We start from the raw sequence: 17,921 nt of genomic DNA, 5'->3' as shown, positions 1-17,921 counted from the left end.
TTGGCTAGACATTCAGTGTTTAGCTTTGATTATGTGATCTGAATGTTACTGTTTTGAGATGGAATTTTTAAGCTGTTTAACCCATAAAGTTCAGTTATGCTGGGACACACGGTATAGTTTATTTTGATTTCATAAATAGCAAAGCTTCTCTGCCCAGGGCAAGGAAAAAGTACATTACTTTAAGGAAGAAGACTTTTCCCTCTAGGTATGGTCATATTAGGATGAACTAGCCGAGAGCCACACGTTCATCAAAATAATTTTTCCTATGTTGGGCCTGCTGCCATGCCTTGGCTGGCTTCCTTCTGGCCCCTTCAGCTCCCCGGACGTGGTCTATTCCACTCTACGCCCCAGACTCTCATCACTTCGGACCTCCCTGAACTGGCCATGCTCCCCAAATCGGCCCTATAGCAACCGACTTGGCACCCGTTTTAATCCTTTTTTTTCCCCCTTCCGTGCTTTGTGGCTCATATTTCACCGGTACGCACAGTTCCCTGGAGAGAGATGATGTGGCAGGGAGAGCACAGGGTACTAGTGTACCTAATTTCTGTCCATCCACGACTACTCCATCCTTTATTTTGATTGTTCGATAAACTCGATTCGAGTTTGGAGGTAGGTTAATGATTCGGTGAGATTACCACTCCCTCTTCCACGTGTGGTCCAAACAAGACTTGAATCTTGCGCTCCAAATGAGAACAGTTAGTGAGTTTTCTTAGGAAATCTAGAAAATGACAAATTTTCATTTCATACTTCAATCAGTGTTATTTTTTAAATGGAGAAACTGACCACAGTGGGTGTTTTTGTTTTGTTTTTAGCATGCAAATTGTTGACCCTGCCTTTGCTTTGTAAATATAGCCAGGGTCAGTTGTTAGCTTTTTTTGTTGTTTAAGATTTGGAGGCCTCCCCATGAATTTTAGCCCCTGTTTATTAAAATTGAAATTGGCTTCAAGCTTTTTGGTAAGTTAAGAGTTTCCCATGATGCTCTCTGGGGCATTTTCCTCATAATATTTGGTGCTTGGGGGAGGCTTAAATTCAGTTCAGAAGAATGGATGGTACAGAGGCAGTAGTAAATAATAACTTGTGTGATTACCAGGACAGATGGATTCTAAATAGAAGTTAGGCAGTTTAAGTAGTGATGAATTGCAAGACATCAGAGATTTTTAGTGAAAAGTATTAGAATATCCCTAAAAGTACCGCAAAAGAACCTTTGACTTCAGCTATTTTTGGTGAAACTAAGTCTTGCAGAGGGCTTTGTGTTACTATTTTACATTACACTCTGCCTGTTACTCTAATTTTCATTTTCAAAAGATTTTTCAAATCAAAGGTTAGCCCTTGTCAAAAGGTTTAAGATGCCGGAATGTGTTAATTGTTTGCATGTTTAGCAGTAGTAATAGCTCTGCCACCGTCTACTGTGTGACCTTGGGCAAGGCACTTTACTTCTCTGTGGCTCAGTTCTCTCATATGTAAAATGGGGATTAAGACTCTGATCATCCTGTATTTACCCCAGCGCTTAGTACAGTGCCTGGCATATAGTAAGCACTTAGATGCCATCATTCACTTACAGTGGCAGAGCCCCGTATTAAGTGGAGGGAGAGACTACAAAGGTGAGAATTAGACAGGGTCCCTGTTCCTCAGGGTCTCCATAACTGTCTGGAAGGAATGGACCAGATTTATTGAAATAAAGGCAAAGATTTCTGGGTTTCATTATTTCTTTTAGGTCAGTTTAGCCAATATGAGAACTTGAGTTTTTTAAAATAAGTCATTGAGCATAGTGTCACATAGCTCCATGAATGTAAAAATAATGGTCTTTGTTTTCTTAATCTGTGCATTCAGCATTAATTGTTTAGCTTAGTTGCAGAATACTTTAATAAGAGCATTTTCCATTAACGCAGATACGTGAATTAAGCATAAACTAACTGTGCTTGATAAATAGGTTATGGGAAGCTGGCTGGAAGCAGAGATACTATAAGAATAAATTTGATGTTGATGCAGCTGATGAGAAGTTCCGCCGTAAAGTGGTGCAGTCTTATGTTGAAGGCCTGTGCTGGGTTCTCCGATATTATTACCAGGTATCAAAAGAACATGTCCTTCCAAACTTCTGACAAATCTTTCTGTAAAGTCATCAAAGCATTTTTGTGTTTCTCTTAACTGAATTGCATTATCCTGAGGCAGAATTTTGTGTCTTTAACATTCATTATCCTTGACGATGATGCTTTGGGCTCCTTGGAGAAAGACACTCTGTTATTGGGCTTTTGCATTGTGTCACTAGCTCAAATTATTAAAGTTCATTATATTAGAATAGAGTGCAGTGATGAATAGCTAGTAGAATTAATTATCAAAGTCCAAATGCCAGAACAAAGGGCAAAAAGCATGCAAAAGACTAGTAAGAATTTGAAAAGGAACAGAATTATGCCAATGTTCTCCATATAATGTAGTGATATTACATGAAGTGCATTGTAATTGAAGTAATCTGTATCTGATTTAAATCTTTTGATAATTGAGATGTCAGATTGGCAAGAGATTAGTTAGACATATTGGGGATTGTAGGACTGATAGTTAATAACTAGTTTCGTGCTCTGAGAGCAAAGCAAGTTAAATTTTGTGTGACCTGGGAATAGATTAAGTTTACCTATTAAGCAACAAAGATAGCGAGGGGTAGCAGTGTCGGTAATGTTTTGTTTGCTGGGTTTCTTCCTTTTAAAATTAAAATTTGTTGTGCTCAGTGTTGAAATACTTTTTCAAATTATAGTAGAAGCAGATGATTTCTTCTCTCATGAAGGTGGGGGTCGTGGAGGTTTTCACTATTTTAAAAACATTTAAATGATGCTTCGGGGGGTGGAATTTAGGTCTTGCATAAAGCAAAGATAATTGAGAGGGGGCAAATCCATTTCTCTGTGCTTAGGAACTATTGAGAGTATGCTTGCTGATCCTTTGTCTAGCAAATAATTTGTCCGTATTAAAGCCAGGCCAATGAGAATTACTTAGTGATTCAATTTAAGAGCATGTTTTATATATTTAGTACTAGTCTTTCTCCAAATTTTCCAAACTTATCATTGGAAATGGACAAAAGAGTAGGACAATTTTATTTTTAAGAAAACTAATTTTCTCAAACATGCCATGGTCTGCCCATTATATGTATTAGTATGTTAAGTTGTCCAATATGAATATAGGAGTGGGTTTTTTGTTTTTTTGGATATTTACCCAAAATCAAATGTGCACCCCCCTCCTCCCCCACCCCCTTTTTTAAATTAAATTCAGATAGCTCAAATCTTGAATGTATGTATTGGTAATTGGCATTGTGATTATTATAGTCACTCTGCTTGTGCGTCTTTGAAAAAAATCTGTGCACCATTATGATTTGCACTTCCCAGAATGATCTTTTTTTTTTCAGTGAAATCCTCCTTTTCTGTAAAAAGTATAAATATAATAGACATAGGAGTATATCTTTAAAAATATTGAGAGGGAAATCAGCATATCAATAGTCTTTGTATCCAATTTGATATGACGGGATGATTACACTAAGGACAAGCTTCATTTCCACAATACTCATTGTACCCACAGACTAATGTAATCTCATTTTTACGATGTTAGGGTTGTGCTTCCTGGAAGTGGTATTATCCGTTCCATTATGCACCTTTTGCTTCAGACTTTGAAGGCATTGCAGACATGCCCTCTGATTTTGAGAAGGGCACCAAACCGGTAAGTTGAATTATGATGTTCATACCAACTTAGAGGAGATAAAAAATTTGTGTTACACGTTGAGCATATTATTTCTTGCAGTTTAGACCCCTGGAACAGCTTATGGGAGTATTTCCAGCTGCAAGTGGCAACTTTCTCCCTCCATCCTGGCGGAAGCTAATGAGTGATCCCGTAAGAATCATTTTCACCATTTGAACCCTCTCATAAACCTTGGGCTGAAATGTATTTTTCTTAAATTTTACCACTGTTGCCTTGGGAACTTTTAGAAACAGTGAAAGGCATTTTCTCAGCTTCTTTCATGGCTTGTTTTTCCAGGAAAAAAACAACATTTTATTTGTTTTCCTTACCCATGAATACCTTTTCCACCCAGTATACAACTACTTTAGGTTCACTGGAAATGTTTCTCAAATTGTTCTACCATCCCTGGTCTTCCAGCTGTTGGTTAAATGTCTTCATGGCTTCTCGAAGAGCTAAAGCAATGGTTGTCATTTACCTGGTGCAGTAGAAAATGAAAACTGACGGTGGTCAAAATATAGGAGTAGAGTTCTTTTAAAAGCTGTTAACTTTGAAATTGTTTCCTAATATTTAAAATGGAGACAGTGTTAAGATTGGTTAATGTTTGATGTAGGCTATTGAAGTGTATGAGCCACACTAGTTTCTGTCAGAAATTGCAGAAATTTCCATAATAAATTATACTAGAGTTACATATGTTTGTGATGGAGATGTAAGCCATTCGTAATTGATTTTAATTCTTTTTATTTTGTTCGTGTGCAGGAATCCAGTATAATCGACTTCTATCCTGAAGATTTTGCTATTGATTTGAATGGGAAGAAATATGCATGGCAAGGTAAAATTTAGGATTTTCTTTTGTGTCTAAAATCTTTTTCTTGGTTTCAAGAGAGAATTAATGAGCCAAACAGTACTAACTTGCTAACTAGAAACTAATGAGATTTATTAACTTGCACATGAATCTTCATGAGAAGGTATATTTTTTGTGAAAAATGAATTGATTTAGTTCTGACCCAGGATTAGCAGTGATTAGTAGTAATTGTAGCAGTCATTCTAAAACAGAAAATTGGGCTGAAATAGATTAATCATTTTTCCATTCTTTTTTGCTATCAGCTTTAGTATATAATTATGTCTTTTGTCTCTTTTGCATTTAATTAATGGATCTCAGTCTGTTCAATCAGAAGATCATTAGCACCTGTGAGTTACAGTGTAAAGAATAGAGATGCCTACTGGTTCAGACTTGAGGATTTCCTTAAACCATTAAGAATTGGGGCTAGTCATGAACTAGATGCTTTATTTTAGTTGTTCCCAGAGGTTCATTGGATTTATTAATTTCCTTCCCTTATCTGCCTGACTTTCTACCCTTTCTCCACACTAATTGCTACAGTTTCTCTGGAAGGTTATCATCAAATTTAAAATTGCCTTGCACTCAGTGTAAGCTAATGGTAGCTAAATGAATATTAGATACAGTAACACATGTGAGACTAATAATAATTGTGGTATTTAAGCCAAGCACTGTACTGAGTACTGGGGTAAATACAAGATAATCAGGTTGGGCACAGTTCTAGGCCCAGATGGGGCTCACAGTCTAAGTAAGCTAGTATGCATAGTTCCCTAATTTCAGACTGAATAATGGGAAACTCCCAGTTTATATAAACACTTTTTATCCAGTAGCTTCAGCCTTCCTTTCTCAAAAACTCTGTGTTTATCAGCATTACTAACAAGTAGAAAAACTGACCTGAGGGGAGATAGACAATGCAGGCAAAGTGAAATGGGGAAAATCTACCACCAAGTATCTAAGTGATGATAGGACCCAAACACTGCCTGCTCCTCCTCAGAAAGATGCAGTTTGAGGTAGGTCTTAGGGTGCAATTTTTTACCAATCCATTTGAGCTGAGCTCTTTGGGCCAGGGGTCTGTAAATTATGGGCCGCAGCAGCCTGAGGATTCTACTCAAAAAATGGAACAACAGCGTAATGAAGGCAGACAAGAAAGGGGCCCCTTTAGACTGTAAACTCACTGTGGGCAGGGAATATCACTGTTGTTGTGTTGTATTTTCCCAAGCGCTTAGAACAGTGATTTGCACACAGTAGGCACTCGTAAATACAACTGAGTGAATGAAAGTGAGGAGACAGCTGTAGTGCTGCTCTTGTGGCCACAACAGTGGCTTTCCTGAGATTTATCCTACCACTGCCCTAGGGTTATGGGTGTTGCTGCTGCCCATATCCCACTTGCCCTAGTTCACTGAGGTCAGTGGGGGTGGCCAGGTTCATTTGCCTCCTTCCCTGTCTGTGCTGTCTTCTGGTGGTCCCTTTCACCCTCAGTTCCCGGCCGCCACCTCCATACCCTCTTCAGAGATCGGTGGGGCAGGGGCTGGGGGTAGAGCAGCGGTGCCTTCCCCGGAAGGGCTGGAGTGATGGCGGGCAACAGCAATCCAGCGCACTGAAAATGGAAGCCCATTGCCCAGGGTACCTAGCTTTTTACTGCAAGCTGCACAGCTAGGAAAGAAGAGTGACTTGGGTTTTCAAGCTTCCCGTCACTGTAGACAAAACCACTATCCTCCCTGTCTCACAAATCAATCGATAGTATTTACCGAGTGGTGATTATGTGCAGAGTTGGTAGAACATTCGCTGCCCATAGTGAGAGTGCATTGGAATTATCCTTGACTCATCTCTCTCATTCGCCCCACGTATTCACTCGGTAACCAAATCCTGTCAGTTCCACCTTTAAAACCTTGTTGAAATCTGCCCTCTCCTCTCCATGCAAACTGCTCCTGTGCTGATCCAAGCACTTATAACCCACATTGACGTCCTCACTGACCTTTCTGTCTCTCCCCACTCCAGTCCTTCGCTGCCCAGATTGTATTTTTAAAAATACATTCAGTCCACATCTTCCCCACTCAGGATCCTCCAGTGCTTGTCCATCTACCCCCGCATCAAACATAAACTCCTTGCTATCTATCTCACCTCGCTGACCTCCTACTACAAGTCAGCCCAAACACTTGGGTTGTCTCGTCAACCTGCTCAGTGAACTTCAGTTATCTCTATGTCACCATGGACACCTTACCAATATAAACTCTCCTCCTTTATATCTGACATATCTCCACTCTCTCCACCCTCAAAGCCTTACTAAAATCACGTCTCCCTCAAGAATCCTTCCCTGTCTGAGTCCTCATTTCTCCTACTACCTCTCTCTTCTTCATCACCCACACAGTTGCTATTCATCCGACCCTCAGGCCCACAGCACTTATGTACACATCTGTAAATTATGTATTATAAATTGTTTACAGCTCCCTCTAGGCTGTGGACAAGGAATGTAACTACCAACTCTGTTGTACTATACTCTCCTAAGCACTACATAAGTGCTTTGCACATAGTAAGTGCTCAATAAATATCATTGATTAACTTTCAGCCATCCCTTCCATATAATATGATTATAAAATCTCATTAGCTAGTCTTCTGTAATTCAGACAGGAATAATTGGAGTACAGAAGAAAAAAGGGCCTGTTTTAAAATGACAGCACTAGTCAGAAGGTTGCATTCACAAGTGAGTCACTGAGACAATCAAAATTGATTAGATGAAATTGGAAGTATTGCAGTGGAAGCCCATCATAGTTGGAGCGGTACAAACAATAAGAACTAAATAATAGAATTGTTAGGATTCGTTTTGTTAACTTTGTTTTGATGGCTTTGATTTGAATTGGCATGATGAGCTGGTTATTAGAATATGATGAAACCCCAGCTAAAACATCTCTACTAGCTAAATAAGAAATTCACTGGAAACAGACAGGTATATTCAAATGTTCTAGAAAAATGTAATTAGTAAAGTACCAGAATAACAGGCGTTTATCAGTACTTTGAAAATCTGATCCTCATATTTGCATTTCTAGGTTGCACTACATTTTTGCTTTGGTTGGGAAGAATTCCCAGTGTACCTCTTCTAGAGTAATATTGCACTTAGATAAATCCTTGTTTGGGTAATTCCCACAATTCTGAACACTCTAAGATGATGTCCAAGTGTTTACACATTCCAGCACAGTGTCTGAAAGGCCTGAGTATATGGCCTGTATTGTAGGATTTGGTTGTGCTGGTAGTATTGCCGATTGCATGTGTGATTGGGATGTACATATTAGAATTGTTTCAAGATTTATGGGGCATTTTTTTTAGGAAAAGTTTTTAGCTAAGATTCAGATTGGCCATTACTGCTTGCCTTTAATATCGTTAGTTTCTTAGGTATGATTTCCTAGTGTTTTAAAGTGTAACTTTTCAATAAGTGTCACTAAATTCTAAGTCAGAAGACTGCTATTGGTACTTAAGGTCAAATCCATGAATCAGTGGTATTTATTCAGCACTTACTGGGTGCAGAGCACTGTACTAAGCACTTGGGAGACACATTCCCTGCCCATAACAAGCTTACAATCTAGAGTCAAACAGGATCCGGGTTAAGAGGTGTTGCAATTCTATACCCACTTTGGGAAATGTCATGCTCCCCTGTCAGTGCGGGGATCCAGGCAGTGAGAAAGCATCGAGCTTATCTGCTGCCTCCTTGGCCCTGAATCTGAGTAGCGGTGTTGCCAGCTCAGCAATAATCTGGAATAGCTCTGCTGGCACTCCAAAATCAGTGCTAGACTGCCCACCAGGTACCCCTAAAGCAGGAATGCAGGACTGCAGAATTACTGCTCTGCTGCAACCTGGATGTCACCAGGTGGATTCCAAGGTCTGGGTGTGCTTTTCATTTCATTATTATGAGGGTTATGTTGTGGAGCAGAGAGAGAACACGGGGTGGCCCGCCCGCAAAGCCCACAATATAACTGGAGTAGATTATATTAAAAACTGAGCACCCAGAAAAAAACAAAGCTCATTCTGAGTAGGGATTGCTTTAGAACCGATTATCGTTTTAGCCAAAATTTGCAAATGGTTAAGTGAATTTTTCTAGACCAACTTTTTTATGTCATTTAATGCCTTTATTAGCCATGTGGAGCAGCAAGAACACCTGCACATTTAGCACCGACATGATCCAGATCAGAATATGTATTATTCCCATTGCCATAGTAAATTGACTGACACATATTCGACAGTCACATTTGCCCATACAGATGAATGCTGTTTATTGAAATCTGTCTACAATCCCAGTGTTTAAATTCGTACTTCATAATTTGCATTCAGAACTGAATGAAATCATACAAGAACAAGGCAATTTCTCAGACAGAATATTACATCGTTTGATTGAATTAAGTGCTTCATCAGATTTTTTTTTGGTTTAACAGTAGAGACCGTTCTGAAATGTAGACACTGTAGTTTCTATTTCTCTCAAAGGAAAATCATTTTGAGACAATTGGGAGAGATTGTCATAACTTTTAGAAAAATAATACTATAGTTTAAGCAATTTCTTCTTTATAGCACTGCAGAAGAAAAATAGGGCTAAAGCGTAATCTGAGATGTACATTATATATACAATACATATAGTTATGCACAGAGTATATATATTGCATGTACAAACACACACTTATTAATTGTGACCGTCTCATTTTCCTAAGAAACTAACTCTGAGTAGGGGGAAAAGTCTCCTACTTCAATCTTTAGACTCGATTAGCCAGGTAGATTTATCAGAAAGCTTGATTAGAATCGGTGATAGTTTAAAGTTTTAAGCAACTCTAATTGATAGCTTGTTTTCATTAGGTGTTGCTCTGCTGCCGTTCGTTGATGAACGTCGTCTGAGAGCTGCTCTGGAAGAGGTTTATCCTGACCTCACTCCTGATGAAAGTAAGAATATTTCCCCATGTTATTAACCGTTTGGTCAGTGAGGCTTTCCATAGAGGTGTGTTGTCTTTATGGAGTCGAAAACCTTAGTTGAAAAAGTTATGAAGGATGCCAACCACTAATTTCCCTATGAAATTAATAACAGCTCTGCTTTGTTATGTAATGTGAATAAAATAATTATCGTATTTGTTAGGCGCTTACTATGTGCCAAGCACTGTTCTAAGCACTGACACTCTGTCCAAAAGCATCCTGGTAGAAGAGCAGTTTTTTGTCTTTATTGGTGTTCCAGAAATGGCACTTTTGTCTGACTTCCAGGGACTTCAGAAATGTTTCCTTTGTCCACCAAGAAAGATTTCTTAATGCCCATTGAGATTCGAATGTTATGTGTATGTAGTCTATATGTTCATTTTTATTCATATGATTATGTTTGTGCTCTTATAATAGTGCACTGTACTGACTTCTGGTTTAGACAGAAAGGCCGCATTTCTTTCATTACCAAGAAACATCTTCTGATTTGTGTGTTTTTGATTTGGTGTGTTTTTTTTTAAACTATGGGATTTTCCACAGAGTTGCAGTACAGATTTTGTCTGGCATATTTTAAAATGCAAGTTTAGTCACTTTTTCAATTCAGTAAGATTCCGAAAGTAATGAAATTCAGCAGCTCAGATCCTTGTGGAGTCCCAAGATGACTGGCACTGGATTGAACTGGGTGCTAAGAAGCGTCTGCATTTAGCGCTCCTGGGAGCCGCAGGTTTGCCAAGGATGGGCCGGGTGACCACTGGGCTCAGGGAAATGCTTTTCTTCCTGTGGTTGTTGGGATTATTTGTACCCAGAGTAGGACTGCGTTTTTGCGGTCCTACTGGGCTGGTACAGTTACCTTCCTCCCTCTCTAGCCCAGTTTGAGCTGGACGGGGATAATCGGATTGGACCGAGCAGGGCATTTGCAGCTTATGCAGAATGTTAATAGGACTACTGCTTTGATCTTAGTTGTAGCATCTTGCTGCTAATGCAGAAGTCACGCATGTAACATTGAGGGGATCTGTTTGCGCCGAATTGCTAGGGACACTCTATCCCAAGTGTACTTTCCATTGCCTACTTTTAATATTGCCAGCGACACAGTCTGATCTTTTGTTACTCCAAGCCTGAGTGGAATGCATTGCTGCCGCTGGTACTTCACCTTCTATTCCTTCCCGCTTAAGAGCAGATCTTATTTTATTGAACAATGCCTATTGCTGCTGCTGTAGCTGCCGGGAGCCCCTGTTTCTCCTGTTAAGGGATGCGTGTTTCCTAGAGTCAGGCTGGGTTGTGACAGCTGCCCTGCAGCTGCCCTCTCTTCAACAGCTGGCTTTTCAAGGACGTGAACGGTGGGGACAAGTCCTCCATAAACACCTTTCTCCTAAGGACTCTCACTCAAGGGCGATGGTCACAGCTCCAGCACAACTCCTAGGGAGAGGCAGCTGGAGAAGGAAGAGAACCAGGGGCCCGTAGACTTGTGGGAAGGGCCAAGATGAAGAGGATCGATGGGAAGGAAACTGACCACAGCCCGAAGGATTAAGTGCTGCTCCCTCTCCACCCCATGGCCAAGCAAGAGGCATCAGCTTGGAGGAGTAAATTGCGGTCCCGGCCGCTTGACGGCCGCTTCAAGTCTAGAGCAACTCTAGGAGGGGTGCCTAGCAGCAGTAAGACCGTAACAGCTGTGGCCCTGACCAGACCTCATTGCTTCTCTCCATCCTCACCCCATGACTGCTCTGAGTCCACCCTGGGGTTTTACGTTCCCACTGAGCTCCAGAACACACAGAGAAGCAGTGTGGCTCAGTGGAAAGAGCCCGGGAGTCAGAGGTCAAGGGTTCGAATCCTGCCTCTGCCACTTGTGAGCTGTGTGACTGTGGGCAAGTCACTTCACTTCTCTGGGCCTCAGTTACCTCATCTGTAAAATGGGGATAATGACTGTGAGCCTCACGTGGGACAACTTGATTACCCTGTATCTACCCCAGTGCTTAGAACAGTGCTCTGCACATAGCGCTTAACAAATACCAACATTATTATTACCTGTGCCAGGGCGATGGCAGCAGATGTGGCGTAGGCCCACTCAACAACCGAATGAGAGGGCAGGTCTAGACCACGTAGGCAGCAGCAGCTGCAAATCCTAAGAGGATCATTCTGTACACTACAAGCAAGAAAAGATCATATGAACAGGACTTGAGAATGTGCTCCTATCCCTTTGCACATTTTTCTTCTACTGCCATTTCTTCTTCTGCCCTGAGTCTGACAGAACACCGCCCCTACCCCCATGCTTTTCATCCCAACCGGCTAGAGCTTCGCTAAAGTTCAGTCTGGTGAGGTGATGCTGTATATGCGGCCATTCAGTTGGTTGGGTCGTAATGCTACTTTTTTGGGTTGTTTTCCAGACAGAAGAAACAGTCTTGGAGGCGATGTCCTGTTTGTAGGAAAGCATCACCCTCTGTGTGACTTCCTTTCCGAATTGTACAAAACGAGTTCTGCAGAGGTATTTCGTAGTCTTTCAGTTTTACAGTAGTTTCAATTGTGCGACTCCACCTCTCTTCTAAACTGGAATATTTCTCCACAGCCTGTGGACATACCGCCTGAACTCTGCCATGGGATCCAGGGACAACTTACCTTAGATGAAGAAGCAGTTCTTCCAGATCAGTAAGCATTCTTTTCAGTAGGATTGAGTTACTTGCCTCTAAAACATACACCTTTCTTATCAGGATGGGGCTTACCTGCCCTCCTTCCAACTCCCTCTTTCCTCTTCGTATCTCAGAGACAGTTACTCTCCTTTACCCTCTTCCTTCTCCCCAAAAGCCTTACTGAAGGCACATCTTCTCCAAGAGACCTTCCCCGATTAAGTCCTCTTTTCCTTTTCTTCCACTCCCTTCTGCATCACCCTGACTTGTTCCCTTTATTCATCCCCCAACCCAGCCGCGCAGCATTTGTGTACCTATCTGTAATTTTATTTATTTATATTAATGTCTGTGCCTCCCTCTAGACCCTAAGCTAGTCTTGGGCAGAGAATGTGTCTGTTATGTTATACTTTCCCAAGTACTTAGTACATTGCTCTGCACACAATAAGTACTCAATAAATATGATAACTTACTTTAAATGAAAAAGTAAAAAACCTTTTTGAGAGCCAAATCCATTTTAACCTAGTAAGAATCTGGAAATTAAAAAAAAAAATCCCTCTCTCCTTTTTGAGTTTAGGGGGCAGTTTCTGTTTCCTTGACACTAGACAAGTTGATAGTAAGGGTTTATTATAGGTTTATTTCCCAAAACTCATGGTATGAGATTTCATTAACATGTTTCCATTTGCTCACAACACTGTACTTCATAATAAGCTTGATTAATTAATGGTTCTGAGCTCTCCAAAAAGGTTTGTTTTTTTTCATTGGAAATCTACCTCATACTGCCTTTAAAGGAACTGTCGAAATTGCTGCCTGACGTGTTTCTTAAAAGCTCCTAAATTCCAACTCTGTCTTCACCTGAATATTTCAGAAAGTATGCAGAAAACTATCCAATTTTCTAGAGGGTGGGATTTTTTTCCCCTTAATACTTTAGTGTAGTATACCCATCTTACCAACTTTTTATCCTAGAATGGGATTGTATTAATCATTTTAAAAATAATTCTAATAGAGTTTAGGAGTACTATTTAAGCCATTGGCTTTCCAGATTTTATTTGGAAAATACTTATTATCTTTCCAAGGAGTTTGGAAAAAAAAAGTTTCTAGTTTGTTTCTAAGTGAAACGAAGTATAACAAGTATACAGATTTTCCTTTGCAACTTTTTGTGCTCTTTCTGACACACAGTACAGTGCTCTACACAAAGTAAGCACTCAGTAAATACTGTTGATTGACAATAAGTGAAAGTTCTGACTCCCAATCTCTTTCTTCTTTAGAACAGTGTGTTCTCCTGTTCCGGTGTTACGGGATCTGACTCAGAATACTGCAATCAGGTAAGGGAGCTGGACTTTATGGTTTTGCAGTTGTTGAAATTAGTTGTGTTCCTCTAATTTAGATATAATCCGAGAAATTTGAAGATAAAGCATGAAGTATTTTGTCCGCTCATACCCAAAAAAAATCCACAAGCTTGTTTGGGATTTTAAAACTGGAAAGGACTCTGTAAACCTTGTACTGTGATTTACTCCACCTTTAGGCAAGATCCCAAACAAACCATAAGTAACTTGAGTATATGAAAATATTTTTGTCAGTCTGAGTAGCACTGTTCTGACCCAAAAGGGGCCCCCATCTCATTAAATAGTGAATTGGAGAAGTACACACATTGTTTCTAGGCTGCTGAGACTAGAACCACCGAGGCAGTCACTCATTCATTCAGTCGTATTTATTGAGCGCTTACTGGGTGCAGAGCACTGTACTAAGCACTTGGGAGAGTACAGTACACAATCAGTAGAGAAATTTCTGCCCACCAAGAACTTACCCAAAAGCACATATCCTAAAAATGCAGCAGAGACATAACTATTGCTGTGTAGTCACCTCATTCCTTTTGGATCTTTTAACAGTACAGTTAATTGTCTTCTCCCCTCCAACCTAAAATGGAATGCAGAAAGTAGAGAGGCAGAGCCCGAACCCATGCGAGGCTTAACGAGGAAGCTAACCAACCTGTCATGTCTTAAAAGGAGGAAATTCCTGTGTTTTAAAGCCTCCCACAGCCAGGAAAATCAAAGCCCTCATTGTACAGTTCCAATCACATTCTTCAGTGGAGGTAGAGAAGAGCTGGTTACCGTCCCTTCGAAGAAGGCTTGAAGGGTCCTCCCTCTGCTAAAAGGTTTACTCATTCATTTGAAACCTGTGGTCTGAGATACTGTCTATCTCCACAGATCTTTAAAAGGGAAGAAAGCCAGATTAAGAGCTATAGTTCCCCTCTTAAAATTTCCTTCCCCTTCAAGACTAACGCTTAATCTATTTTGATACCTGTGTCCCCCTGTGGACTGTAAGCTCCTTGTGGGTAGGGATTCACATCTGTCACCCTGTTATATTCCACTTTCCCAAGCACTTATTACAGTGATCTACACATAGTAAGTGTCAGTATACACCAATAAATATCCCCCCTGCCCTCCCGCCCCTCAAGTCTCTTCCAGTTATTCAGGTCTTAAATTTTCTTATAGGCAGAACACTGTACTAATCAATGAAGGAATAGAAAAAAATCAGTTGAGACACAGTGCCTGGCCCTCCAAGGACTCACAGTCTAGGAGGGTGAAGGCAGACACACAGAGCAAAAGAGAATTATGCAAAGTTCAAGATAGTCAAGCGGCTGAAGTTCTGAATGAAAGTTGAAAATGATGAAATATAATCGAATACAAAATACTACTACTACTAATAATAATAATGTTGGTATTTGTTAAGCGCTTACTATGTGCCAAGTACTGTTCTAAGCACTGGGGTAGACACAGGGGAATCAGGTTGTCCCACGTGGGGCTCACAGTCTTAATCCCCATTTTACAGATGAGGTAACTGAGGCACCGAGAAGTTAAGTGACTTGCCCAAAGTCACACAGCTGACAAGTGGCGGAGCCGGGATTTGAACCCATGACCTCTGACTCCAAAGCCCAGGCTCTTTCCACTGAGCCACGCTGCTTAGATATGTCATCTTCTTATATGGCTTTGGGGGGCCCTTTTCCCTCTGGTGCTTGTGATAAGCTGAAGATGTTAATTCAGCTAGTGACAATTCAGAAATATGTCCTGAAAGGGCCTTTCAGAGAACTGGAGTTTATTTTCCTTCAATGGGCTGTTTTTCTTCAACTTTTCACAAACATTTTCCTCTGGGCCTAGATAAAGCATTGAAAGTTTTTTCAAGAGGGTGTGAGAGTGAGCGAGTGAAGCTCGGCCCATAATGGAAGGTCATAGGTAACTTTCACTGCAGTGTTCATGATGGTATTGGTTGGCAAGTGGATAACTTGAAATCAACTTGGAGTATAACAGTGAAGGAAGTGTATGAGAAACACTTAAACTGAAGTAGATATAATCAGAAACATAAAGACTTGATGGTTCAAAACACCTTCTGTTACGGTTTTACTTTTAGCTGCCTCAAATGCTCTGTAAGGCATTAAACTGGTGCCTTGACAGCAGAATAGAAGAAAAATTCAAGTTTCTTAAACTTTCAAAATTTTAAAATGTCAAGTTCAATGACCATAAAATCTTTGCCGAGTAATGGTAAGATTTGAGTTTCAATGATTATCAACTCTGTAGATGTAAAGGTAGCATAAAAGTGTAATTTTTTCCTTGCGTTCTTTCTCTTCATTGTGAAGAACACTAGTACAGACTTCCAAAGAATAATGCATTGAAGTGGTATATGTAGAGATTAATCTTAGATTGCAGCAGAAAAAATTGTGTGTGATGAGAATTCCACCTTTATTTTGTCATGGCACTTACGTAACTTAGCAACATTTCGGTCTTTGTGGCCTGTTACAGTCCGGAGCTCTGGGTTCTTGGCCCGGCTCTGCCACTGGCTTGCTGGGCGACCTTGAGCAAGTCTATAAAATGAGGATCAGATTGTGAGCCCCATGGGAGATTTGGGGTTTGATTTGATAATCTTGTATCTCCTCCTATAGAGTTTAACACAAAGAAACTTCTCAATAAATGTTGTAATATAGTTATACGATATTAACTATATACTATAGTTATAGTTAACTATATACTATATAGTTATATAGTAACAGTAATACTAAAATGTAAGTTGAGCATCAGTCTGTGCATAAGCAGTTTTCAGTCTAGGTGGGTAATTGGAATTTAAGTGAGAATAAGGTTTAACTTCCTTCAGTCTTGCTTTGGAAACCTGTGTTTTAATAATAGACAAGTAACTTTTAATTCCTTAGTTATACATGTGGCATGTAATTTATGACTTCACCATAACTGGAGGAAGTGGTTAATGACTCCCCACTTAAGCTAAATACACCTGCACCGCCCCTTGTGGAAATGGTACTGTTCTCCTTTTATTGGGACATTAAATTTATGGTTGTTCCCCATTGTTATACCCTTTAGCCCTTTTCCACGATAGCAATATTGAGTTTAACGCTTACATTCCATACGGTCATCTCACGTTTCACTGCGGTGCTCTGGTTTTGCCATCCGTGCACTGTGAGCAGCGTGTGTACACTCTGCAAGTTGTGTACTCAACTCCTCTGTGTAGGACAAATATTCAGCTCTTGACTTACTGAAGTTAATCAGTCACCCCTCAAATTACAATGAGTCATGACCTCAAGACACCTTTCAAATAATGCACCCTAGGAATAATGTTGTGTTTTCTCACCATGCATAATACATGAGCCCAAGACTTCAAGACCAATAAACTGCCCAAAGGAATCGAGTGTAGCGTTAGGGGTTGCGTAGTGCCATACACACTCTCGTGCCTGCCGGTCATGTTCCCTCTGGGCATTGAGTGCACAGAGCAAGTAGGTGGGCAGAGATGTAGCACATTGCATAATGCATGCCAGACTTTTACATCCAAAACCCAAAGTAACAGCACCATAATACTAGTACTGCTGATAGCCCTTAAAACCAATTGGAGGGCAGTATTATTGTTGTTATTATTAATAACAGTAATAATAATAGTGGCATTTAAATGCTTATTATGTGTTGTCAAGCACTGGGGTAGATAGAATTTAATCAGGCTGGTTACAGTCCCTTTCCCACATGGAGCACACAGACCAAGTAGGAGGGGAACAGCTATTGAATTCCCATTTTACAGATGAGAAAACTAGGCACAGAGAAGTTAAATCACTTGCCCAGGGTCACACAGCAGGCATGTGGTGGAGCTGGCATTAAAAGCCAGGTCCTTTGCCTGCATGCTTTTTCCAGTTTGGTAGCCACTGCGGTGTCCACCATCCATGTTATCCAGCTACTTGAAGAATTCCTGCCCACTCTGTTCATCATGTGAGATGCTGTAAGTGTTTCTTTGGTCAGATACTGTTGGCTTACTCATCTACTTCTTGCTCTTCTATTCTCCCAGTACCTTGAGATAGTGGCACTCTCTTGGGAAGCGTGCAGCAGTCAGGTGGCTTCTTGAGCAGGCAGGTGCTGCAGGTAGCAAATTCCTTAGCTTAAATCTCATAGTTAAATTAGTTGTGCTGAAGCGTCTGGACTCAGGGGAGCAGCAAATCAACGTATGTGAGGCTTTTGATGAGAACAGTTCAGTTTTTTGGTGTTTTCATTCATTCAGTAGTATATATTGAGCACTTACTGTGTGCAGAGCTCGGAAAGTACAGGTCGGCAACAAACAGAGACAATTCCCTCCCCCACAGCGGGCTCACAGTCGAGAAGTGGGGGCACAGAGGGACAGATAGCAAAGCAAAACAACTAGATAGGCATCAATATAAATAGAATTATAGATATATACACATTAATAAAATAGAATAATAAATATGTACATGTATACACAAGTGCTGTGGGGCGGGGAGGCGGGTAGAGTAGGGGAGGGGAGGAGAACCAGAG

The 17,921-nt window shown here is 40.6% G+C and overlaps 1 protein-coding gene across 3 annotated transcripts in view; it reads left to right on the top strand.

The window, feature by feature from the left end:
* XRN2 (5'-3' exoribonuclease 2) overlaps positions 1 to 17,921 on the top strand; it is a 78,608-nt gene that overhangs the window by 37,945 nt on the left and 22,742 nt on the right. For all 3 annotated transcript variants that reach the window (XM_029061832.2, XM_029061831.2, XM_029061830.2), the window contains 8 exons: positions 1,931 to 2,066; positions 3,589 to 3,696; positions 3,778 to 3,867; positions 4,471 to 4,543; positions 9,383 to 9,466; positions 11,872 to 11,969; positions 12,051 to 12,130; positions 13,374 to 13,430. In XM_029061832.2, the coding sequence (XP_028917665.1) occupies positions 1,931 to 2,066; positions 3,589 to 3,696; positions 3,778 to 3,867; positions 4,471 to 4,543; positions 9,383 to 9,466; positions 11,872 to 11,969; positions 12,051 to 12,130; positions 13,374 to 13,430 (726 nt within the window). The remainder of the gene's footprint in view (positions 1 to 1,930; positions 2,067 to 3,588; positions 3,697 to 3,777; positions 3,868 to 4,470; positions 4,544 to 9,382; positions 9,467 to 11,871; positions 11,970 to 12,050; positions 12,131 to 13,373; positions 13,431 to 17,921) is intronic.

The sequence above is a fragment of the Ornithorhynchus anatinus genome, chromosome 1, assembly GCF_004115215.2.
Source record: "Ornithorhynchus anatinus isolate Pmale09 chromosome 1, mOrnAna1.pri.v4, whole genome shotgun sequence".
Taxonomy (NCBI): domain Eukaryota; kingdom Metazoa; phylum Chordata; class Mammalia; order Monotremata; family Ornithorhynchidae; genus Ornithorhynchus; species Ornithorhynchus anatinus.
This window is presented reverse-complemented; position numbering and strand designations above follow the sequence as displayed.